Here is a 27,649-nt window from a genome sequence, read left to right on the forward strand (position 1 = left end):
ACAGACAGCATCAATCTTAACACACATTTTTATCAATTTATTAGAACCTGGCCAAAGACCAAAAGACTGGAAACAAGCAAATAGCACAAAATGTGTGTGTAAAAAGAGCGAATGTTAAAAAGCTGCAAATTATAGACTCATCTCTTTAAAAACATGTTTCTGCTGCAAAATATTGGAACATACTGATGACATCATGAACTATTTAGAAACAAACAAACAAAATTCTTATGACCTTCAACATGGTTTCCAAATATGGAGATCATGCAAGTCACAACTCATCCAATCCATACAAGAATAACACATGTACAATAACAACAAGAATATTCAAACAGATCTTATCATAATGGATTTTGTCAATTAGTTTTTGGTAAAGTTCTTCACCAATGTCTACGCTATAAACTAAAATACTATGGCATACAAAACAAAAGTCTAAAAATGGATTTAGGCTTTTAACCAGATTTAACTCAAATAGTAGTGTTAGAGGCTGTGCTTGGGCATGTACAGTTTACAATCTATATAAATGACTTTCCAAAATAATGTGTTTCCCTTTCTTAGATATATCTTTATTTACATTCATGAAAATTACCAGACACCTTTGGAATGCAAAAACTAGAGGAAAGGGTCATTAGGACTGTTTGGAAGACATTTTTTCCTACAACTAAGCATAACATGCTTCAAACTCTTTTATCAAACTTGTATTATTTTATTACACATAACATTTTTTACTTATATTAATCACTACATAACTACCTCATTGGCTGTTAACTCTTTGATAACGGAATCATGCATTTCTTTCTTTTCATACTCTGATTCTATTGCTTTCATCAACTTCTGTTTGACCCTATGAGTATTCGTTTCTCCATATATGAAAAATCTTACAGTATCGGTGCCTTTTGGGTCATCTTGCATCACAACAAATTTACCAACTGGACCCGCAGCTTAAATAAATAAAGAAGTGGGTTTTTCTAATTTACATATTTCTATCATTAGCTTTTATCAGTCTTTTACTTGCGTGCCTGATAATACTCTATTTTGTTTTTTTATCAATTTTTATATAGGTCATAGATTAAACTGTCAGAATTATGTGCTTTACATTAATCATGACCTCTCTGTTGCATTAAACTAAAACTTACATCTCTTAACAAAAAGATAAAACTGATTAAGGGTTCATCCATACACTTTTCATACCCTTCCCCCAAAAAAAAACTCCCTTAAAAAGTGTACATCATACATTTTCTGATTTCAAGACAAGAATCAATCATTCTTCATAAAAAGAAGATCAATTCTAATATAGATTACTTTTACATAGAAATTTGCATTAAAAATAAACTAAAACATCTTTATTTAATGACATACTATATCTGTGATGCTTGTAATTTGTCAGAATAAAGACATTATTTTCAAATGCATAGATGATAAAAGCTTTCATTGTGGTTATAATAATTTTAAAAAAACATATGGAAATGAAAAAATAAGATGTTTAGTAATTCTGCCATTGGTGACCAGTGGGTGTTCTGTCCATCAACATAAGAAATAAAACGAAGTTTTTACAGAAAACAACTACAAAATAATTTTAAAAACGCACTTCTTTAACCACAGAAATTACATTTATTTTATGAGACTACAGGAAAAATACAATATGAAACAACAGAATATAATACTTTTCCTGATATTAATTTTTTAGTCTTTTAAACTTAAATACATAAGAATAACCTAAAACATACCTGGAACTGTTTGTGATGCTTGGCCTATACCTTGTAACATTGTTGTCACCATATCAGGTTGAAATATTACAAGATATACATGTGTTAATGTTTGTAAATCATTGTTTTCCAAATATTCCCTGAGACCTTCTACTATAGTCTGACCCATCAATTGAGGGTCTGTAGCATTGCCACCTGATGGAATGTAAACAAAGAGTCAAATTATTTATATGAATAAAAACATTTTATGTCAAAATAACAAATGATACCAAAGTACCCCTTCAATCTAATTTTTGCAAATGTTCTTTTTACACACCACTGATTTTTTTCTTTAATGTGCAAAATATGTCATATGGTAGTTAAATTGACTTCTTCTGATGGTATTTTTTCAACATTATAACATGATACCACCATTCAGTATTTCTGCTAGTGAGCGCTGTTTTTTGTAGAACATTAATCTAAATGTGGACTATAACTAGCCCATTAATCATAAATAGATTTTCTTGTAGTATCAACAATGTTTGACTTGTTAAACAGTGTTTTCTAGAAATACATTACACTTCTACATTTCAATATCTCTAATTTAAGTCCAATGTATGACTAGTCTGATGACACTCTCCTAAAGTACTGCTGAAATTCAGAGCTAGGCACCACAGACATTGATGTGGACAATATGTTAACACTCATCCTCCTGGTTAATACTGTAGACTCAGTCAAAAACTCAATAAAATCTAAAGGACTATCTGTTTAGCTCCTAAGTATCAGAATTAGTTTACTCCTATCAAATTTTCTTCCAATTACAACGCATACAAATATTGTTGTGGTATTGCATCTACTTTCAGTTAAATATTCTGAAATGGTCTTTCATATCTTCATGTATAAGTATGATAGGATACTATAATTTTATGAACATTGATGTCCTCTCAGTTTTTCCCTATTTATAATGGTTTTCAATACCCCTATGTTCTATTCCGTAGTAGTAGACTGGTGGGCTCATTGAATATATTCTCTTAATCTGAATACCACAAGAACGGTTGTGGCCATGTTTGATTCTTATTGATCCAGTGGTTCCAGAAGATAACATTTTTGTAAAATTTAAGGGATGAGACCAGACAACTAATGCCAAGTGATGGCAATGTATCGTCCTAGCACTTTTGGCCGGGTTAGCCAAAAAGTTGATTTATACTAAATAATTTTTTTTAAAGTTTTTTCAACTTTACCTGTGCCAAGAGCAGGAAGTGACAAAGTCTTTAATTTCTTATCTTCAGCTTTCTTCATTGCCTTTCCAATCATTTTCTTCCATTGTGCAGAAGTAGACTGATATGTTATATGAAAAATAAACTGTACTGGGAGCCCACAGCCACTTGTTGATGTAATCTTGTGTTTCTTCATATTTTCTCCTATAAAAAATACATGAGTGAACAAAAAATCAAATTTTATATATAATTAAGGACAACAGCTCACATCTAACAGCAATATCTCAAACCCTTTGCATTGAATATTTCATACTCTATGTAGTGTGTAGGTGTTGTTTGCTTATCATTTTGATGTTTTCAATTTCATTCTATCTTTTACAGTATTCAATATGATATGTAAATTCAATAATTCATTTAAAAAAAAACTTCATTGATCTTTAATTCCTGCTACTCTTGTTTTTGACTCTGTCAGATATTTGGAATCCTCTAGCTGTATTTGTGTGGTGCCAATAGAAATTTTGCCTGCTAATCCTTACTTTTCTTTTCATAATTTTCAAATTTCATATTGTTTAAAAAGCATTTTTGATTTTTTTGAAAAACAAGCACACAGACCCTGTATTTTTTGCTGGTTTTTTGTTCCTTTATTTATATACTATCAATTTTTACAGTCTTTTAAAAAGCTTGTTAATTTGAATGAGAGTAGCAAACATCCTTAATTTAGAAGGTCTTTAATTTTCCAACTTACTTTTCTTTGTGCATTCTTCATCAAGTTTCTTCTTGTCACACTGAGCTTTCAACGCTTGGGCTACTGCACCTGTGAATAATTCAGTTTAATGATCACTATTACTGACTCAATAGGTCATATCAATTAGTACATGCATATTTTTTAGTTCCAACTTCTAACTTAAATGTAGATCCTTTTAGTATCATATAACCATAAAAATGATGTCAAGGTCAATGTTATATGAAACCTATCAAGGAATATGAACACTTTACATTCTTTCCTATGCAAATATAGCTGATTTTTTGCTTTATATAGTATCTGACATATGAACCTAGCCTCAAAAACTGAACTTCGACTCCTTGAAATGAGGTCAAGATCAGATGAGCATGTACACTTTTCAATCATTTCATATCCCAAACTGTCAGTCAAACACCATTGCATAAACCAATCTAAGCTGCCCTACTGTTTATAGTAACTGAGAAATAGACTTGACCACAAAAACTTAACTTTTATCACTGATTTATGAAATGGGGCCATTATGGGTCAGGTGAACCATGTCTATAACAGATATGAAGACCTTGCAAAAATACCTTATACCAAATGTTATCCTATATATCACTCACAATAAGTGAACAATTCTGACACATGATAAAGCAACAGTTCTTTTGCAGTTGTTGCAAGGATAAGGGTCATATATGTCAAATATGATCTTTATTACATAAGGTATCTGTATGTTAGGTTTGAAGCATTAAAATTTAAATTCTGCTACATTTAGAAATATAACGTTAAATACAAAGAATTAATGCCAATGCCACAGCCACAGCCATTTGATCATCATAGATATATTTTGACAATCTACAATGGGAAGACAAAAACCAATTTAACCCCACTATTTTCTAAAGCATAGTCAGAAATCCAACCAGTGTTTGACTATAATAAGGGGGAAAAGTAATTACAAAGGGATCTTCACATTCACTCAAAAGTTGAAAAGGACATGAAACTTTATGTGTTGAAAATTTTGATTGTTATGTTTGTTATGCCATTAGTATGAACAATTGTATATGTGAAATTATTTAAATAGTATATATCTAATCATAATCTATCATAATCTTTCAGTCAGTTTAATTGAAGTCTGGAGCTGGCATGTCAGTTAACTGCTAGTAGTCTGTTGTTATTTATGTATTATTGTCATTTTGTTTATTTTCTTTGGTTACATCTTCTGACATCAGACTAAGACTTCTCTTGGACTGAATTTTAATGTGCGTATTGTTATGCGTTTACTTTTCTACATTGGCTAGAGGTATAGGGGGAGGGTTGAGATCTCACAAACATGTTTAACCTCGCCGCATTTTTGCGCCTGTCCAAAGTCGGGAGCCTCTGGCCTTTGTTAGTCTTGTTTTATTTTCATTTTAGTTTCTTGTGTACAATTTGGAAATTAGTATGGCGTTCATTATCACTGAACTAGTATATATTTGTTTAGGGGCCAGCTGAAGGACGCTTCTGGGTGCGGGAATTTCTCGCTACATTGAAGACCTGTTGGTAACCTTCTGCTGTTGTGTTGTTTTTTTTTTGGTTTTTTTTTATATGGTCGGGTTGTTGTCTCTTAGGCACATTCCCCATTTCCATTCTCAATTTTATCTGCAAATAATAATCTTTGAGTTACAAGACACCATTAAATGTGACATATATACGTTACTGACTAGAAATAAATTAAGAAGCCAGCTGACCACTTTACCTTTCGACAAATCCAAATCAACATTGGTACTGTTAACAATAGCATCACATTTCTTGTCAAGAATATTTCCCTGCTCTACACTGAATTTCAAATCATCTCCAATCAGAAATTCTGAAATAATAGTAATGCACAACTTAGGAGCAATGGATAGTATAGTTCAAAGGCCATATAAGAAGGTTATCAAACATGTATTTAGAAGGCTTTTTAGTCAACTTTATTGAATAGCATATTATAGGTTGTACCTGTGTATCAATTTTGTCTAATTTCAAGACAAAAAGATATTTGTGCAAGCTGGGCCTTTGTAGAAATGTCAGTTTTCTAGCACTGGCAAAGGATAGAATTTCTGTAAGTTTGACACCAATACTTTTGCTGTTGATGACACAGGTCAAAATCAAACTTTGGAACCAGGAAACAAATTTTAAAATCATATTCAAAAATGTATCTTCATCTCAATTTTTCCAAGCACAGCATATTTACATGGGCATATAAAAATAATGTCATCAAGGTAGGACAATAAACAGACCAGTATATCTGCCTTTGGTTAAAATCTACTATAAAATCAAGAGAACCAATCCATATGATTGCAGATCACTTTGTGTCATTCAGATAATTACTAAGGAAAATTTCATCAAAGTCAATGATTTGTTATCTGAATGATTAAGACAAAATACTATGTATCTTCTACTACAGTTTCAACTTTGTGTGTATTCCAATGTTTCATGTTACACTGATATAAGTCTTCCAAATATTTATTTTGTATCTCACTGAACTTGCAATTATTAATATTTACAAAAGTATTTCTAAATGTTTTTTGAGATTATTTTTTTTATTTTTTTGAGTTTTCTCACCTCTGGTGTCTGTTCTATAAATATTAACTGTTCTCTTTGGTCCTGAGCTAGGTCTTGGAATTCTTTTCACTTCTTCTGTTTCAAATGCCTTTATTCGAAAGATTAGAAACAATTACAATTCAAAGATAACTTTAAATACAAACATAGTAAAAAACACAGAATTTCATAATTTATTAGAAAAAAATCAAATTTTTGTATACTTATTGGTAAACTGTTGACACAGACATGTGTTTTAAATGTGGAGCAGGATCTGCTTCTCCTTCTGGAGCACCTGAGATCACCCCCGGTTTTTGGTGGGGTTCATGTTTATTGCTTAGTCTTAAGTGTTCTATGTTGTGTCTTCTGTACTATTACTTGTCTGTTTGTCTTTTTATTTTTAGCCATGGCGTTGTCAGTTTATTTTCAATCTATGAGTTTGACTGACCCTCTGGTATCTTTTGTCCCTCTCTTTTGCCTGTCTGAATAAAATTCAGAACAAGACAATCTAAAGGGTGGCAACATTGCCAATTAAATAAAAGTCGCTGGACCAGTTAGTGGGCAGGACATCAAAATGATTGTCATAAAGATGGCATATACTTATAGTTATTCAAACTTTAGCAGAAAACTTGACAATTGCTGACTCTATCACTGATAAAGCAATCCCTATATGTCTCACTTTCTGTGACTAAATTGTGCAACTTTTATTGCAGGCGAGACAAAAAATCCTGAATTTTTACTTGCAATTTCAAAAGTATACACCAAAAAAATCTCCTTATGAATTTACTTGGAATTCTCAAATAACATTCTTGAAGGAGTACAGAGTCCATTACGAAAAACAAAATGGAGATCCACATTCTCATTCTTGTCTAAATCAGAAAATATAACCTCTTCTTTTTTCTAACACTAGAGAATCATATTTCCCTTTTTTTAAATCATTTGCTGAAAAACACTAAGAATACATAACTTTATACAATTTGTTTAATTTAACTATTTCAACATGATTGAGTGTATTTTTCACAGTTATTTCACATAATTAACAGGGAGTTTTCAGAATTATAAAAAATAAATCTTTGCTTAATCATGTTAATGTTACCTTCACTGTTTTAGTGTCAGAAGGATAAACCACTAGCTTCACTTCACTGATTTTACTGCTTTTGTTATTGTCAGAGAATTTGTCAACAATATTGTACATCATGGCAGCAACTCTCCAAGGAGGATATCCAATTATACCAGTACCCATAGCCGGGATTGCAATAGAATGTAATTTGGACTTGCTCATTGTCTCTAAGCATGTGTAAACAAACTTCCAAATTTGCTGTAAAAAAAATACATAAAACATTTTTACGTTCATAACAAATTCTACAAATTCTGAAAAGTAAAAATATAATCAAAGGATCAAATTAGCTTTGTCAAAGTCATATGCATTTCAATTAACTTGCAGATTATGCATATCTTAAGTATGGATACAGCAAATTTTTACGTCAATGAACATTTAATTTTGTGGTTAACCTACATCACAAAAAAAAATCAGCACATACATGTATTTGTAATAATTAATGCAGAGACTGCTATCAAAGAAATATACAAGTAAAGATGTGAACATACATAAAACCTTAAAAGTCACAACTATAATGCTAAATGCTAATTTCAATTTATTGTGATACAATTTACACCATAACTTTTTCACCATCTAAAAAGTATGCTTGAATAAGAGACAAAGGATAATAGGTGTAAGTGCTTTCATTCTTTGATAACATGGGTATCAATAAAAGATTCAAATAAACATTACATTGTAAAGATGTGATATCAGTCTGCCTGAAATATGTTTATTTAATTTAGTAGGTTATGAGAAGTACATTCATATTTTCAGTAAGGTGTTCCATGTTGGAACCCTCAATTTGACTGTACTAATTTTGTGTCATGAATCAAGGATTTTGATCACTGTACAAATCCCTGCATGGATAGATACCCCATATCCTTAATTTTCTATCAAAGTGATTCAAAATGCCCTTGCTATCAATTTTGTTGTTATGATTGGCTGTCACAGTAACAATTTTCTTTTGTTTTTACTCAATTCTGTGGAGTGATTTCTGAACAGATTTCCAATATTTCCACTATTGTTCTAAGGAAAGCCATATTTTCTATTAGCAGCCATCTTTTATTTCAGATCATTCACTAAGCCATAAATTTTCTGAATGACCATTATTTGATATTCCATACACAATATTATGCTACAAACATATATCATGAAGCAAACAAATAAAGTGATGGATAAAATGACACAATGCAGGTGCACAGATGTATAGGCAATCAAGGCAATCAATCAATTAGAAAGCCCTAGATTTGAGGGCCGGTCAAAATGCATTTGCTGGTATGAAAGCTTATTTACGGTAAATAGCCACATGCAGCTGTTTAGAGTGATTACCACTGGAGGCAAATTGTTCTGTGAGCTGTAATGCAGGCTCACAAGAAGCTTGATACTGAATTTAAGAATTACTGAAACAAAAAAATTAACCTACCCACACCTTTTACCTATCACTTTTCCATGTTCTGCAAACAGTGAAATCAGATTCATAGCTCTTATTTGGTATGTTTACTAAAAAAAAATCAACTCGTAACTTACATGTTTACTCATTTCAAGTAAATTTGACCACAAATTACCCTAAATTCAAATTTTAACCCTCATCTAAACCTGATACAGGATAGACAGACCAGAAAACACAATTGCTCTCAACAATCTGATGCAGGGCATAATTATAAAAATGAAAATTGCATTAAACCATAATAAAATATCAGTAATTTGTGTGTATTTCACCCTTTCATATACTAGACACCATCTAATTAACCATCAGGATGACCTCCCAAAATAAAAAAATGACGTCACATATTAAAAGGAGCATACCTGACCATTCCATCAGGTAACAAAAAAATAACCTGTCAAATTGACAAGAAACTGCATTTTTCTGTATTTAAAAGGTGTTTTTAAGCTTGTTTAACTTGACCCTTCTGTGCCTATTTTCCAATCTATCAAGGACCATAACTCCTGAGGGCAGGGACCATAACTCCTGAGGGCAAAGTAACAATTCTCAATTTTGAACTAAATTGACCTGTATTCTGTCATAAGTTACTCATACCAAAGTTTTAAAACTATTAGTGGAAGGGTTAATAACTTATTATAAGGAAACAATATAAAGTGTCATTTCAGAATCTATCAGGAACCCTAATTCCAGAACAGTAAAAGGGAAATCATCAATATTAAATGTGACCTCCATTTTGTCATCAGTTACAACACATTTATATTTGAAAAGCATCGTTGTACATATTTGAAACCCACTAGTTGAATATTTCATTAGTTGGAGCACAAAAAAGACATCAAATGCCCTTTTTAAACTATCAAGAACCATAACTCCACAACTGTAAAAGTGAAAATCAACATTATACCTTTTGACCTCCATTTTGTCATAACTAAAAACAATTCAAATTTTATAAGCATTGTTTGAAAGGTTCATAAGTTATTGCATGGAAATGTTGGCATACTTTACCATTTCAAACAACAGATCTTTCCTTCTGCAACCTATCTCAAATAATTATAAAAATGAAAATTGCATTAAACCATAATAAAATATCAGTAATTTGTGTGTATTTCACCCTTTCATATACTAGGTTTATGATTGTGACGTCAGGCAAAATGGAAGGTTGGAAAAAAAATCGGCTTCACCTCGGCAGTAGTTTTTAGACGAAAAAGTGTCCAGACACAATATAAATCAGGGAAAAAAAGTTACAACAGAAAGGATGATATATTCGCTTATTTCTGGTAGGACATTTATTGCACTCTTAGCTAATTTTCATAGAAAAAAAATGAATAGAACATAAATCTCTACATCGTTGAATTTGTATGGACTGCAGTATCTAGGAAACAGAACGTCACAAATTAACTTTTAATTGTTGCGTCGTTAGCAACTATTGTTCTAAAAATGGCGACGTCCATATCTCTTCAAAGTGAACAAACATTAATTGCAAATGAAACTATTGCAAAAGATTATTCATTAAATAAACAAAGATCTCTTAAAAAGAAACTTGATGCAACCCAAAATGAGCATTTTCGATACAATCTAACAGGCGGTGGACTTAGAATATGGTTAAGCGCTAGCTGCTATGAATCATTTAGATGGGCACTAAATACTTTTTATGATAACAAAAGAAAAGAAAATGAAGGAAACATCATATACAAAAAGGTATTTGACAAATCAGAAACTGTCAATGTTGAAGATCAATATAAAATAAAATGTGAAGGATTTGATACACGAGGCCGAAATATAAAACTTAGTTGTTTTTCTATAAATATGTACCATACAACTTCGTCCTTACTAGTAAATGGAAAAAAGTTACTTGTGTTCATCAATGATCATCTTCCAGAAGTACTTAACTGTATGAAAAACTATCAAATCAATGGAAACCCAGTTGATCTGAATATGCTTAATAAATGCATTTATGACATGATTTCTGTAAACTTTCCGGAACATGAAAATCATTCAAATTCAACCAAGACAAATGAAAAATCATGTGAAAACATTGAACATTCGCAAGCTAAATCTATTATGTCTATTACATGTACATCTAATACATGTTCAAACACGGAAAATAAGAATATCAATGAAGAAAATTCTGAGATATCAACCAAAGATAACAGTAACATAAAAAAGAAAGAAGATATAAAAGAAATTCATTCCGATACAGTACGCCAACCATTACAGAATGTTAATGAATTGTTACATGCACGTGAAAATATCACACAAGATGAAAATTCTGTCAAATCACTTTTACATCAACTATTAGATAAAACCGACAGTTTATTTGAACTCGTTAAATCAATAGACAAACAATGTATAGAAGACAAACAAGATTTCCAAAATAAGATCGATCAAGTCAACGATAGGATTACCGCTTTTTCAAAAAAAATGTGTACTATTGACGAACACCAGACACAACATTTATATGACATTGAAAACAGTGTCAAGTTGGTTAAAGTTGACCAGGACAAAAATTTTAGTCACGTTCATAACAAAATACAAAGCCTCGCCGATAGAGTAAAAGATTTACCAAGCCGTACACAGTACAACGCCAAAAACTTTGAAGTGGAAAAATCAAATGAAAATATAGATTATCGTAGTGTTAACAGCAACACAGCCAATACATCAAAGACATATATAGATCAATCACATACAACAATAAGAAACTCTCAAATATTTCCAGACGAACGGAAAGAAAAAACATTGATAATAGGAAGTTCCATAATTAAAGGCATCGATGCAAACAAAGTTGGAAAAGATGTTCACATACGAACAAATAGAGGCGCAACAGTACCAACATTAACAGAAAAGATTAAAAAATCTAATATACAACATTACAAAAGTATTATTTTAGTTGTTGGTGGGAATGATGCCTCGTCAAGGATACATCCAGAAGCTTTCAAAGAAAAATATGATGATATGATAAAAACTGTCAAATCGATAAACCCAGGCATAAACATTGCTGTATCTGAGATTTGTCCAAGACGGAATGTTGATACAGAAATTTATAATGCAATATTACACAGAGTTTCTACTGAACATAAGTTAAAAATCATCAAACAAACAGATGCATTTGTCTCCAGAGGCGGCGATCTCGTTTCTTCTTACTACCACCGTGATGGAATACACCTCACTAATCAGGGTACAATTCTTTTACTTAGAAACATAAACAAAGTTGTAAACATTTTCAACCAAACAACTATTTCTCAGTCCAATAATGAAAGTAATGAACAGCATGGTAAAAGACAAACCATTGCAAAGACATTCAATGGTATCTGCTTTAATTGTGGCTTTTATGGTCATCATTGTAAAGACTGTCACACACTTTAGGATAAATCTGATGTATTTCAATTTGTAGACAAAGTATCAAATCATAGTAAATCATTACTACTTCATAACAATTTCGATATACTTCTTAATTTATGTCCAAATTGTAATACATCAAAATGTATATGTACTCAAAAATGTATGTCTGTAGCTGAGAATTTTAAAAACCAAAGTTCTACAGAAAATTGTCAAAAATCAGAAAATGGTAAATATGCTAATAGCCTCAGCTCAAAACCTAATTGTAATAGAAACAAACATTATCAAAAAAACTGTCTTAATCTAAAGTGTAAAGGTTTCAATGCGGTATGCCTTAATGTTAGACATATTTTATCTAAATTTGACGAGTTAAAAAATATAATTACTATAAACAACAAATATTTAGATTTATTTGGATTAGTTGAAACATTCTTAAAACCTGACATTAACAATGAACAATGTAAAGTGCCGGGATACAAAATTTTCAGAAAAGATCGCCAGTGTAAGGATGGTGGTGGCCTATTGGTTTATGTAAAAGATTCTATTGCAGTTAAAAATCGATCTGATTTATCCATTAATACATTAGAAACTTTATGGTTAGAGGTAGAATTTCCAAAATCTAAACCTTTCTTCATTTGTACTATTTATAGACCACCAAATTCCCCTCAGTCCTGGATAGATCTTTTTGAGGAAGAATTTAATGCAGCTCTTTCAGAAAACAAAGAGATAATTTTAATGGGGGACTTTAATATTGACTTGATTAAAATTGAGAATAAAAAATGGATCAATTTCATACACAATTTTAATCTTCAACAACAAATTTCCACTGCAACACGTATTTGTGACAAATCTGAAACTCTAATTGATCATATTTACACTACTAATCCTGAAAATATTGTCCATTGTCATGTACCTTCATATGCTTTAAGTGACCACTATCCTATATGCTTAAATAGAAAAATCAATATAAAGATAAAAAAAGAAAATCATATCGAAATAAAGTATAGGTGTTTCAAAAAATTTAACGAAGATGCCTTTTGTACAGACTTACATCAAACCCCTTTTCATATTGTTGAAATGGAAGATGATATTGATATTGCTGTCGACAAATGGTATGAACTTTTTAATCAAGTTATAAACAAGCATGCACCAATGAAAACTAAAAGAGTAAAAACATTTAAACAAGCCGAATGGTTTAATGAAGAAATTAAAAACTCCATTCAATATAGGAATATGTATCATTCAAAAAAAGATTGGATAAACTTTAAAAAGTGGCGTAATAAAACAACGTCGTTAATATTTAATGCAAAAAAGGAATATTACCAAAACGCCATAACTAGTTCCAAAAATAGTAAAGAACTTTGGAATCATATTAAAGAGTTAAATCCAAAAGAGGATAATATTTTTCCACCTAAAATGCAGTATGAAAATCAAACGGTTTATAACAACCAAGATATTGTAAATACTCTTAATGTTCATTTTTCATCCGTAGCTGAAAAACTTATTGGAAATAATACTTCAGATATGGATTTTTCTATGCTACAAAATTTTACTAGTGAAAAATTAAAGAAAACTGAAAATTTTCATTTAAAACTCATTTCCATTGGAGAGGTGTGTTCTCAACTAAAACATCTTAATATTAATAAATCCGCAGGTTTAGATGGAATAGGTCCCAAATTTTTAAAGTTAAGTGCAGAAATAATATCCCCATCATTAACTTTTTTAATAAACAAAAGTATAACTTCAAATCGTTTTCCGCAAAAATTAAAACTTGCAAGAGTAACTGCTATACATAAAGGAGGACCAAGAGATATTCCCTCAAATTATCGTCCAATTTCTATTTTGAATACCATATCTAAAATTTTCGAAAGACATGTATGTACACAGTTATATGAATTCCTTAACAATAAAAAATTGTTACATATCGCCCAGTCAGGTTTCAGACAAGGTCATTCCTGCCAAACAGCGCTAACTAAACTAATTGACGAATGGTTAAAATATTTAGATAATGGAGAAATAGTTGGTACAGTGTTTTTAGATTTCAGTAAGGCTTTTGACCTTATTAACCATGCCATACTTCTAGAAAAGTTAAAATTTTATCATATTGGAAAACATATAATAGATTGGATAAAATCATATTTGTCTGACAGACAACAAGAAGTCCAATACGCTAACATTAAATCTGATAAATCGTTTGTAAAGTATGGAGTGCCTCAAGGTTCTATTTTAGGTCCGCTGTTATTTTTAATATATATAAATGATTTACCACTTCATGTTAAACAATCCAATATGGATTTATATGCTGATGATTCAACATTGCATTTTCATGATAAAAACATTGAAAAAATAAACAGCATATTGCAAAATGATTTATAGTGAACCCTATCATAGTTTTCCATAGATTCACCTGCAAGTTACCTGTCCATTTAAACTTTTGTAAGTTCTATTGTCCCATTGAACAAATACAACAGGTAATGTTTTCTGTATAGTTTATTTGATGGACCTTTAAATTTCTTCCAAGAGAAATATATCACTCATTGATTAATTTACCTGAACAAAAAATTGAACTGTCAATGATAAAAAAAATACATGTACAAATAATAAATAAGAACTCCTGCAAAACTGCATGTGGCATTGTATTTATTCAATATCAATAATACATTTTTTATAGTTTCAATATAAACACTGATTCAAAAATTTAAAGTGGATTTCTGATCAAACTTTTGTATATTGAATTAACCTTATAACCTATAGGAGGGTAAGCTTGTCTAAGGGGGGATTAGTTTGTTCATACTTCAGTATTTATGATAGTAAAATGAATCTCAGCCAAGTGTGCATTGCTTTATTTAGTTAAGTTAGTTTGCAAAATAAGTTTCAAAGTCATTTTCAAGATTTCAAAATTATTCAAGATGCAAAATTAAAGCGTTTTTTTAATCAAATTAATCATGAAATTCTTAAAATATTTTTTATGTGTAAATAATGTATCCAATGCAAAATTTGCACTTTGTATGAATCAAAAGAACTACACAATAAATAAACAGTCAGACTCAACAATAACCAGGGGAGATAATTTTAATGAATATATCCACAGTGTTTAAAAATGTTCTCAGATTTTTCAAGCGTTATTCCATCTATAACTGCATCACATATTGCAGCTCTTGTATGGTCAAAAGTAAAATAACAGTGATTTTATAAAATAAGAGTACAAATAAATCATTGTACAAATATTACTTTTTGGTCTTCCCTTACATAAAAACAGCAAGAAAATTATTAATCTACTCAGATACGTAGCTGAGAAATCAACATAAAAGGAATAAGTTGAGATGAATAACTATTTGTGAAAATAAGTTGGTTTACAGAATTTGAAAAATAAACAAAAAACACACATTCATACACCTTGGGCATCTATTATATTGATTTCTGTCCTAATAAATACATTATTGACATCCTTTCATGAAAACATAACAAAACCTCAGTTTTGAATGAAGAATAAAAAACAACAACCAGGGTATATTGAATAATTACAAGTGTATTTTCATTTATTTGGAAGATTTTTTTTTACTCAGGTAAATTAATCAATGAGTGATAGATTTCTCTTGGAAGAAATTTAAAGGTCCATCAAATAAACTATACAGAAAACATTACCTGTTGAATTTGATCAATGGGACAATAGAACTGCCAAAAGTTTAAATGGACAGGTAACTTGCAGGTGAATCTATGGAAAACTATGATAGGGTTCGCTATAAATGCTATACAATCTTGGTGTAACAATAACAGTATGAAAATCAATGCACAAAAAACTAAGTGTATGAAATTGGGTTCAAAACAAAAACTTAAACAACTATCAGAATTATGTTTTACCGTCAACGAAACATGTATTGAGAATGTCCATTCTTTCAAATTACTTGGAATAGACATTGATGAAAATTTAAGCTGGGAAGATCATGTTGATCGTATATGTAAAATTATCTCATCTAAAGTATCACTTTTATATAAAATTAAAGTATATTTGCCAATACACACAAGGCAACTATTTTATAATGCATATATTCTACCATATATAGACTATTGTAGTTCAGTTTGGGGAAATTTATTACAAAAAGATTCAGATAGAATCATAAAACTTCAAAAAAGAGTAGCAAGAATTATACTGGAATGCGATATTTCTATTCCATCTAATTTCATGTTTTCTTCTTTAAAATGGCTATCTTTTACCAAAAGAATAAAATACCAACAATCAATTCTAATGTATAAAATTGTAAATGGGCTAACACCTGATTACTTAGCAATACTAAATATTGATGATGTGCAACGCCACAACTTACGATCTGTCTCTAATAATGATCTTTTTGTTCCAAGACCAAATACAAATTTTTATAAAAAATCTTTTCATTATTCTGCAACCAAAGTATGGAATAATTTACCACTCGAAATAAAGAAATGTCCTAATGTGGAATTATTCAAGAAACATAGTTATAATCATTTTCTTGAAAATTATATGCAAGTCAACTAATTTGTTTTCCTCTAACAAAACTATATCAAATATTGTCATTTATTACCCTTTGTATATTTCAATGATTGAATTGTGTATATACTAGTAATATATATTGTAAATTAATGTATGAATGTATGAATGTTAACTGTATGCATGTATTTTGTTTGAGGGCCTCAATGAAAATTAGACTATTTCTAATTGAGTTACCCTCTTTAAATTAAAGAATTTATTATTATTATTATTATTATTATCTCCAACATAGGTTCAAATTAAAGGTTGCATGCATATGGACCTAATCAAGGTCGTCTAAGACAATAACTTATCAGCAATATTTTAGAACTTACAAAATATTTACAAAATATTTCCATGCAAACTGCTTGCTCACTGCAAATTAAAATTTCAAAATTCTGCTTTAAATAATGTTTTCTCAAAAACAAATAATACTTAAATTGTTGTCTAAATTGTAGCTAATGCTTTTTTCAAAATTCAAAACATTTCACCTTATAGATTCTTAAAAGATTTTCAAAATTTGTTGAATCATATAAAATCTTCATAGGTAACATTTTTTTATCCAATCAAAATCAAAGGATGATCATTTGCAGAAGACTTTCCTTCTACTACCCTCTACAAAGTTTATTTAGAACGTGCTAGATAATTTCAGAGAAGATGATGAATATATGATTCAAATTTCTTTTGTCAATTGGACATAATACAGAAGGTAAATTTACCATATCTTCATCTTTCTTTGAGTTTTGTGCATTCCATGGTGCTATAGAAGTTAAATATACAGCTTTACAAGTTCCACCACTAGTTATTGGAATTTCAGCAAATCCTCCCATTCTTATACCATTTGAATATTTGTTATTGATTTCTGTTTGAATATTAGGGACATGTTTCATCAATGACATGCCTGCTCCACCTGATGTTTCTAGATTTAAATGTGTTGGTACTGCAGCAACTAACACATCAGTCTAAAACAGAAAACTCAAGATGAATCAGGGTAGAAAATGAACAAAAAAATATAAGCTTGAGATCTTAAAAAGGGCTATTAAGGTAGTAAGGGTAGGGTGTCTTTCGCCACTTGGATTGTAAGAAACAGAGAACCTAAGGTCCAGATTTTCTATCAAGTTAGCAAAATTTGATAATGGCTAGGAATGCAGATATTTAATTTGAGTTTTCTTTTAAGAGAACCAATTTATAAGAATATAACTTATAAATATTAAAATGTTTACAAGTGATGATTATTTTTGGTTGTTTTTAAATGTTTTTTTTTAATTGGCATTTTAAGGGAAGGTAACTCTAAAACAGTGCATTTTCTGAACGAATCTACATGGAATTTTCCTATTTTGTATTTAAGCCAGTAAAATGTATGATGACCCTATCTTTTCTTTTGATATTCTCAAAGCATTGTCTGAAAGCTAACTTTTTGTAATTTATTTTACAATTCTATCATTTAGTTTAGTTTCTAATTCCAAATTGGTGTTTTTTCCTGTGTAATCCATACAAAATGTGCCATTTTATCACAACCTGTAGCTTGAGAAAATGTGTGGTGACCAATCAGTTTTATTACATTTTTGAACATATATCAAGAGATAATACGTTTTGGCAAAGTATGAACAAATTCTATCATTTTTATTTTAGACTCCTGAATAATTATGAATGCCTAGTACAATGCAGAGTATCCAATAAAACACAGCATAGATAACAGGCTTGATATTTTATATGCCAGACACACGTTTGGTTAAAAAGGAACATTTACAAAAGGTAATATAATTTCAACTTTTTAAAGCAATCTTCAAACAGTTCTCAAGATTCTATATTGGACCCAGAAGTGTTAATTATAATTCTAACAATTTTTGGACCTCATTATTTACATTTATTAGTTATATATTTTAATACCTTTTAAAGGTAATATATTTCAAATTTCTTCTAGATGTTATTCTTCTCGTCGTTACATATTTTAAATTCTCCAGAGGTAATATATTTTAAATTCTTTATTTAAGATAAATATACGTACTGTCATTTTTCCCAGTTCACCTTTAACAACAGTAACTGTTATGTTATTTTTCTTGTAAGGACCAGTTGCTATAATATAAAACAAGACAATCATGTACAGTGGATATGTTGCGATTGAAAAAACAATTAATAACAAAATGAGTTATTTTCTATCTAACTAAATACACCTTATCGCTAATCCCGGCTGACCCGTCCGCTTGAACTTTTGACGTCAACAACAATCACTTTTCCATTGTTGCGTCAGATATTTTGTTTTATGACGTCAAAATTTTACGGGAACCTGTGTGATTTCCAGCAATGGCGGACAAATAGCGATAAGGTGTATATATTTGAAGAGACTTAATTTTTAAAAATTTATCAAATAAATCATTAATTTCACAATCAGTCCTTTAAGTCCTTTAAAAAATTACAATAAAAGGGCTTCAAAGAAAAAAATATTTTAGGCAGACTTGGCCTAAAAAAAATTTAAAAACAAAGTTTTAAACAAATTCATAAAATGAACGCCTAACAAAAGTCTTAATCCCCTTTTCCATCTGACAAGCCCAATGTAGTTTGCCAGACAAAGAATGTACTTGTTTCACACTGGCTTGTTTGCGGTTTTGGAAAGATAAAATGACATCATGGATTTCTAGTCATTTCCTATCAGGCATAGCGAGAGACAGAACACATTTGTTTTTGTTTTCTAAGGCATTAATTTCATTATTAATATTATCCTCAGTTAATTTTCTTAAAAAGAGTCTGTTGTTGTGCGTTTCACTTTCATCTTACTTGTGTTTTGTTGCTTTCAGCTTCAAACTGTCAATCATATCTCTTAGTTTTTCTCTTTTTTTCTCGTGTACTAGCCATTGAATTAGGAACTTAAGAAAAAAAGTGCTTGCATGCTTACAAAGGTGGTCACAATGCCATTTGGTCAATAACTCTGCAAGGCATTGTGGCTGCGTATGAGTGAGGGGTCGTTTCAAGGCTAGCTAACCCTGTGATATAAATACACATGGCTAAAATTACATTTATTCTTAATTATGTAATAAAGGATTATCCTAATTTCTTTTTAAAAATATAAATTTAATGTGTAACCTAGCTACCTTGTCCATGATGTCCCAGTGAATCTAGTCTACTGGCTTCCTCTACTTGGAATGCCTGAAAATATCAAATGCATACTACTCAAATATATCAGCTTTTGTAAGTCGCTATTTATATAAAAATATAATATTGTTTGAAGTTAAACAATCTCAGGCCAAAACTATAAGTAATATATGAGCTGGATGTGATAGAAATGATACTTGTGTACAAGACTTTGATTGATTTTCGGAACATTTTAAAAACCAGATGCTCCGCAGGGCGTAGCTTTATACGACCGCAGAGGTTGAACCCTGAACGGTTGGGGCAAGTATGGACACAACATTCAAGCTGGATTCAGCTCTAATTTTGGATTGTGATTAAATAGTTGACACAGCATAGGTTTCTGACACAGAATGAATGTGTTCTAATGAACTTAAAATTTTTGTTTTCTCTTAGAGCAATTCACTATGCTGTTGAATATTAATCCTCTCAAAACAAGAATGTGTCCTCAGTACACGAATGCCCCACTCGCACTATCATTTTCCATGTTCAGTGGACCGTGAAATTGGGGTAAAAACTCTAATTTGGCATTAAAATTAGAAAGATCATATCATAGGGGACATGTGTACTAAGTTTGAAGTCGATTGGACTTAAACTTCATCAAAAACTACCTTGACCAAAAACTTTAACCTGAAGCGGGACAGACGGACGGACGAACGGACGGACGAACGAACGGACAGACGGACGGACGCACAGACCAGAAAACATAATGCCCCTCTACTATCGTAGGTGGGGCATAAAAATGTTTGAAGAAATTTTCGTTTTTATTTATGAAATTTCAAATGAGAAAAATTGAACCCAATTTTTTTAATCACATCCCCCTTTCCCTTATTCCAAAACTAATCTCAATTAAAATTTCTAATGGAGTTTGCAACAATAACTACTCATTTAAATACATCATAAAATATTAAGATGTAAAAAAAACTGCTTGTTATCACTGAATGTTATTTATTATAATTTATCAGTTGGTAGTAAAAAGTGAATATACATTGTATATTGTATATAACAAAGATTTAAGTTGATTCTGGACAAAGAAAGATAACTCCAATTAAAAAAAAATCTTGCTATTGCACAATATTTTGCAATTAGATATTTCTTGCTTACTATTCTGGACAAAGAAAGATAACTCTAATTAAAAAAAAATTTGCTATTGCACAATATTGTGCAATTAGATATTTCTTGCCATTGCGCAATACTGTGCAATTGAAAAGACTTGCTATTGCACAACACTTAATATAATAATTTTAGATCCTGATTTGGACCAACTTGAAAACTGGGCCCATAATAAAAAATCTAAGTACATTTTTGGATTCAGCATATCAAAGAACCCCAAGATTTCAATTTTTGTTGAAATCAGACTAAGTTTAATTTTGGACCCTTTGGACTTTAGTGTAGACCAATTTGAAAACAGGACCAAAAATGAAGAATCTACATACACAGTTAGATTTGGTATATCAAAGAACCCCATTTATTCAATTTTTGATGAAATCAAACAAAGTTTAATTTTGGACCCCAATTTGGACCAACTTGAAAACTGGGCCAATAATCAAGAATCTAAGTACATTTTTAGATTCAGCATATCAAAGAACCTAACTGATTCATTTTTTGTCAAAATCAAACTAAGTTTAATTTTGGACCCTTTGGACCTTAATGTAGACCAATTTGAAAACGGGACCAAAAGTTAAGAATCTACATACACAGTCATGACAGTTAGATTCGGCATATCAAAGAACCCCAATTATTCAATTTTGATGAAATCAAACAAAGTTTAATTTTGGACCCTTTGGGCCCCTTATTCTGTTGGGACCAAAACTCCCAAAATCAATACCAACCTTCCTTTTATGGTCATAAACCTTGTGTTTAAATTTCATAGATTTCTATTTACTTATACTAACGTTATGGTGCGAAAACCAAGAAAAATGCTTATTTGGGTCCCTTTTTGGCCCCTAATTCCTAAACTGTTGGGACCTAAACTCCCAAAATCAATACCAACCTTCCTTTTGTAGTCATTAACATTGTGTTTAAATTTCATTGATTTCTATTTACTTAAACTAAAGTTATTGTGCGAAAACTAAGAATAATGCTTATTTGGGCCCTTTTTTGGCCCCTAATTCCTAAACTGTTGAAACCTAAACTCCCAAAATCAATCCAACCGTTCTTTTGTGGTCATAAACCTTGTGTCAAAATTTCATAGATTTCTATTATCTTAAACTAAAGTTATAGTGCGAAAACCAAGAAAATGCTTATTTGGGCCCTTTTTGGCCCCTAATTCCTAAAATGTTGGGACCAAAACTCCCAAAATCAATACCAACCTTCCTTTTGTGGTCATAAACCTTGTGTTAAAATTTCATAGATTTCCATTCACTTTTACTAAAGTTAGAGTGCGAAAACTAAAAGTATTCGGACGCCGGACGATGACGACGACGACGATGCCGACGCCAACGTGATAGCAATATACGACGAAAAAATTTTCAAATTTTGCGGTCGTATAAAAACTAATAAAATAAAAGATGAATTTTGTTTTGTATGATTCTTCAAATACTGGTACTGATTAAAGTTATGAGAAAATTCATTTACCTTTATTGTGTCATCATCAAAACACAAAAATCTCACATCCTTTAAATTACTGACAGTCTTATCAAATTCACAGACTGTTGTATACATCAATTCTGCTACTTTATCCCGAGGATAACTCAAAGCACCAGTTCCCATGGCAGGTAAAACTATTGACTTGTAACCAGAGGCATTCTGTAAACAAGCATTCAAGCTATCCTGTAGAGTCTAAAAAGAAATGATGTACTGAAATTACTTTTTCAGTTTTGAAAGAATACATTTTTCTCATCAAATTGAAAATTAAACTGAAATTCTTCATGCAGCCTTCCACTGGAGTCTGTCATAGTTTATGGTTTCCATCAGTTTCTTTTCTCAGGCCTCATTATATCTTGCATTTGGATTAATGTGCATGCTCATTCACATTGCTCTGAAGTGGTGTAAGTCACGCTAGACATTCTGAATGGTGCTAAGTACCAGTAAATACTATATATACATGTATTATAATTATGTATGGCTAAGTGATGCAACAGAAGAAACATATTTTCAGAATCTTAAACTATGCATAAAACAAAGTTAGTGGAAAACATATGTTACCTCAAATCATGTTTTCACTGTAACGTTATGTCAAGAATCACTAAAATATTCAAATAACTCAAGTACAAATTAAGGCAGATTAAAGAACTATATAAATATATTCAAGGTACATACCTTTTCAACACCAGTTCTCCATGATGGTAAAGCAGCAAGAAAAACTTGTTGACAGTTCAGGCCATGACCTTGAAGAACAGCAATTTCACCATGTTTAATACCACCTGTATATTTACTCTTTATTTCTTGGACTAAACCTTGACCTGCACCTTTGACAAGGTCACTTCCTGCTTTTCCAGTCAAGTCTAATGTAGCATTGGTGGAACAGACAAGTACATCAGCCTGAAATAGGGATTTTTTATTTTCGTTTGCATTTCAAACAATTTGTAAAAGGAATAAACTTATGTCTCGCCTGTAACTATGTGTTTCAATACAAAACTAATGCACTGTACACAAATCAAACAACTTTTTATTGACATAGGGGTCAAAGGTTTAATTCAATGTCATTTTGATGTTTCTGCATAAATATTTAGTTTTGTCAATACCAGTAGTCCAGTACAAAAGTTATGCACCAAACACAACTCAGACAAGGTTTTACTATCATAGGAATTACGGTTCAAAATTAAAGTTAGAGTAACCTAACTTTGGTACATGACTCAAACCCATCACAAGATACTTTAATAGCTGGTAAACACCTAAGATCTACAGTACAAAAGTTTTTACAGGACACAAATCAGACAAGGTTCTTCTCTCATAGTTATCAAAGTCAGGTTAGAGTGACCTGACTTGTGATATAAGACATAACCCCAGTCCAACAAAAGGTATGTACCTGAGGCACAAAGCAGGACACTGGTGGACAGAATGACAAGTAGATTATTAACTATTTACCCCCAAAATTGTTCATACATCACTTAGTAAATTATATCAGTATCATTGCACATGTCTTAAGATATATATATATATATAATTACTTACCTGTTGTGTGCTTAGACCCTGTTTCAACACCAATGTGATTTTAGTTTTGTTTCTGCAAACATATGGTCCTATCTTAGGGGCTTTATGTTCTCTATGTGGAAACTGTTTCTGATGCATTTTTCTTCCAGTATCTATTAAAATACAGACATAAATTGGATACTACTAGAAGATATGAGTTACCTGTAAATAATTATATGCTTTTCCACAATATGTAAGCATTGCAAAGTCAGCCATACAGACCTTGATTGATCTGCTTCATCATTGCCAAGGAATGGACAGGTTTTTTTAGGTTTTTGCTTAGTTAAAATATGACAAGAACAGCTTTCTTGTAGTGGGAATAGAACATGTTAATATTCAATTTGTCAACCAATTTTTCAGATGATATAAAATTAAACATAAAAAAAAGAAGAATGTGTCCATGGGACACAGATGCCCCAGCATGTAAATTTACAGCAAATTCATCAAACTAAATACCCCTTCTGCCATAGAATAACATATCTGTCAAATTAAAAAATGGTACATACTTTGTCTGTGAAAATTTTGAGCTGCATAATCCATCACAAAATCTTCATCTGTCTGTTTATCTTGATCAACTTGTTTTGGTTTTGCTCCACGCATGAGGTTTTCATCCACCAATATAATAGTCTCTGTGTCATCTTCAATTTGATCAAGTAGGTTTGAAGTCTTGCGTTTATTATCAAATAATGAATCAATACCTGGTTTCGATATACTATGAGTTTCTGGTTGACCGATTCGTCGGATTTTATCATTTATTTCCTCTTTTGCCTTAGAAATCCCATTTTTGGTACCAGATAGATATACCATATTTCTTTTAAATTCCATCTTCAATGAATGTTTACTCTGATTGAATTCCAGCCTTGATTTCCAGTTGCTGCAGTGCTTTTCAAGATATTTCATGACTCCATCATCTTGAATTCGTACATTATCAGTGTATATGGAATAGCTGACAATGAAATCGTTTAATTCCTCTATTATACCATCAAGAAGCAGACTCCTAGCAGTGACAACAATGCTGTCACCCTGACTATCATCTATAATACAAGTCCCACTGAAAATATTTTGTATTTCCTCCTTTTTGTCTGTCCATTCATCAATTGTGAGCACAATCTGATTTGTTGAATCTAATACAATTTTTTCCTCTTCTACTTCATCCTTGATTATCTTTTCAACCAATTTTCTTTTGTTCTGACAATTTGTGCAAACTTTAATGACTGGTGGTTTAACTACAATAACAACATGGAGATGGTTATCCCTAATGTTCTCCACTATAGTCTGAAGAATAACGTCTTTCTCCAGTAGTTTACATTTATTCATGGAAAGATCATCTATTTGCCAAAGCTCATAATCATTTTTTGCCTCATAAATTTTGACCTCTGCAGACCTAATATCATCAGGAACACCTATCAAGGTCACATGTCCACTAGTGTCGTCTGCTTCAAGGCTGAAATCATCTGCCAAGGACTTAAGATCATCAAGCACATGAATCTCTTTCAATAAAGCAAGGTGTAATGGATTTATATTCTTCATTGTTTTTCTTGTGATTTTATTCTTTCTATCTAACTTCTTTTGAATTTCTATCTTCTTGGCTGAAACTTGGTTATGGAAGTTTTCAACTATTTTGGATTCACCAACAAATACAAATTTCAGTTGTGAATCATCATGAAACAAGACTTTCAATTTTTCAGATGTATGACTAATTTTAGTTTTGTTTATATGTTCAAGTAATGATTCTTTTATTGCATCATTGATCTGTATTTCCTTTTTGTGAGCACAATCTTTAACAAATTCTTCCCATGCTTTTCTTATATCCTTTTCCCATGTTTGAACTTTCTTTCTAGTATCTTTGCTTTTAGGGTCAAGTGTACATTCAATATGGATTTCATCCTTTTGTATCAATCGACCATGATGTGCTTTAAGTTTAGCATCACATACCGATGTAATTTCTATGATGAAAGATTTGATATGACTATTTGGAACAGATGGTTTGAAAGGAGCAGGAATGGAAACTCTATGCAAATTGTGATCCAAGCAGAAACCATGGTCACAATAATACATTGGTGAAACAATAACTTCAAAGCCTCCTATTTTAATATTGGTATCCTTTAGAATTTTTTCAACTTCTGAAAAATAATGATAGATTTTAAACATCCATGGTCTAATTTCAACAGTTTCAGGTAATAATGACTTCTTTCTGTCGTATTCGGTTCCAAGTTAAGGAAGCTTTGTTAACATTTAATCCTATGATTCAATAAATTCAAAGTTAAACTTTGCCACACTTTAAGCTAACAGAAGAACACAGTGATTGTGTAGTGCAATTCTTTTAGACCAAGAATGCAAATTGAAAATCATTGTGTTGGCACTGACTCAATAAGATTTGTACAGTATATTGTACATATGTTGTGACAAATGAATCAAATTAAACCTAAACTGTTGACACAGAGGCATCAGTCTCTCATTTTTATAAAGGACAAGATACAAGAAGGCCTGTTTTTGGCCCGCCTATTTTCAATTTTTCAAATTCTGTTTTGAAAAGCTACTTATTATGTTAAATATTCCCTAAGGTTTGAAGTATGTTTGGATGAACTTCAAAACCACTAATTTTAGCAACTGGGTGAGGTGAGGGGGTAAGGGTAAACCTTCTGTTTTTATTCAAAAATTGTAATTATTATTCACTTTGCAAGGTGTTCCGTATTACAATTTTTTAATTTTTAAGTGCTTGAGCCAACATGACCCAGGAATTTCACCAGGTCACAAAGGCGCACACTATTAAATTTTAAGAAACAATGACCAAAAATTGTAATTTTTCCTACCTTTTGGTATTTCTGATGCCCTTTACCCCCCTCACCTAACCCATTTTCTGAAATTAATTGTTTTGAAGTTCATAAAAAAAAACTTCAAACCTAAGAGAATATGGGAATATTTTAAAGTGATAAGTAGCTTTCCAAAACAAAATTTGAAAAATGAGATAATAGGGTGGCCAAAAACAGGCCTTATCGTACCTTGTCCTTTAATGTACAATGCAAAAGGTGAATTTGGATTGGTCATTCTTTAAACAAATTTGCTTTGCAAAACATTTAGTCAATGAACCATGACTGAACGTGCAGGGCCAAATTCCTCACCTCTATGGAAATAAGAAAGACCAATGGTTATAAACCTGCATACCAAATACTATTTGCCATTCATAAGTGGTTGCCATCTTGGTTTTAATAAGACACATGCAATATTTCCATATGTATGACAATAACTCTACAAATAGAGATAGTCAATATCTTTGTTGGATCAAAAGTCATATGATCTTTCTTAATATATTGTATTCATATCAATAATGATTATTTTAAATGCTCCAATTAACAAGCTTTTCAGACACATACCAGAATTATCCTTAAACCATGCTGAAATAAATCCTTCTTGTGTATCAACTTTCTTTATAGAAAATTTCCTTTTGTACTCTAAATAATTCCTGAATGTATCTTCTGTAAATTTGTCATCCTGGGAACTTGCTATAACTAACTTTGGTGGATCAAGTTCTTCAAATTCCAAATTGATATTTGTATTTTTTTTGCTTCTACATGATTCTTTAAGTTTTTCTATATCTAAAAATAAATCAGTTTATCTGATGAATATGATGAAATAAAAGAAGAAAACCGTATACAAATGTACAACATTTTGACTTAGCAGCTTACAATAGAGTAGCAAGAGCAATTTTCCCATTGTTTTTGCAATGTTTTACACATTTGGATTTATCCTTGTTAACAGCACAGTTGTATCAGAACTCCTGTAAAATCTTGGCTGGATATACAATTCTTTATGTTGATGATTTATAG

The 27,649-nt window shown here is 31.0% G+C and overlaps 2 protein-coding genes across 3 annotated transcripts in view; one reads left to right on the forward strand and one right to left on the reverse strand.

Annotated features, from left to right (window-relative positions):
- Positions 1-27,649, reverse strand: part of LOC139521733 (protein mono-ADP-ribosyltransferase PARP14-like) — a 55,757-nt gene that overhangs the window by 9,004 nt on the left and 19,104 nt on the right. For both annotated transcript variants that reach the window (XM_071315298.1, XM_071315297.1), the window contains exons 6-20: positions 27,197-27,418; positions 24,329-25,945; positions 23,805-23,935; positions 22,950-23,171; positions 22,266-22,469; positions 19,652-19,706; positions 18,571-18,638; positions 17,282-17,524; positions 7,279-7,500; positions 6,207-6,294; positions 5,359-5,469; positions 3,645-3,713; positions 2,924-3,103; positions 1,725-1,898; positions 751-938 (exon numbers count right to left, since the gene is read on the reverse strand). In XM_071315298.1, coding sequence (XP_071171399.1) covers positions 751-938; positions 1,725-1,898; positions 2,924-3,103; positions 3,645-3,713; positions 5,359-5,469; positions 6,207-6,294; positions 7,279-7,500; positions 17,282-17,524; positions 18,571-18,638; positions 19,652-19,706; positions 22,266-22,469; positions 22,950-23,171; positions 23,805-23,935; positions 24,329-25,945; positions 27,197-27,418 — 3,794 coding nt within the window. The remainder of the gene's footprint in view (positions 1-750; positions 939-1,724; positions 1,899-2,923; positions 3,104-3,644; positions 3,714-5,358; positions 5,470-6,206; positions 6,295-7,278; positions 7,501-17,281; positions 17,525-18,570; positions 18,639-19,651; positions 19,707-22,265; positions 22,470-22,949; positions 23,172-23,804; positions 23,936-24,328; positions 25,946-27,196; positions 27,419-27,649) is intronic.
- The window catches only part of LOC139521744 (coiled-coil domain-containing protein 172-like), a 388,671-nt gene continuing 379,887 nt past the window's right edge, over positions 18,866-27,649 (forward strand). The window contains exon 1 of the mRNA XM_071315316.1: positions 18,866-18,888. The gene's annotated coding sequence lies outside the window, so the exon portion shown is untranslated. The remainder of the gene's footprint in view (positions 18,889-27,649) is intronic.

The sequence above is a fragment of the Mytilus edulis genome, chromosome 4 (assembly GCF_963676685.1).
Source record: "Mytilus edulis chromosome 4, xbMytEdul2.2, whole genome shotgun sequence".
NCBI lineage: Eukaryota > Metazoa > Mollusca > Bivalvia > Mytilida > Mytilidae > Mytilus > Mytilus edulis.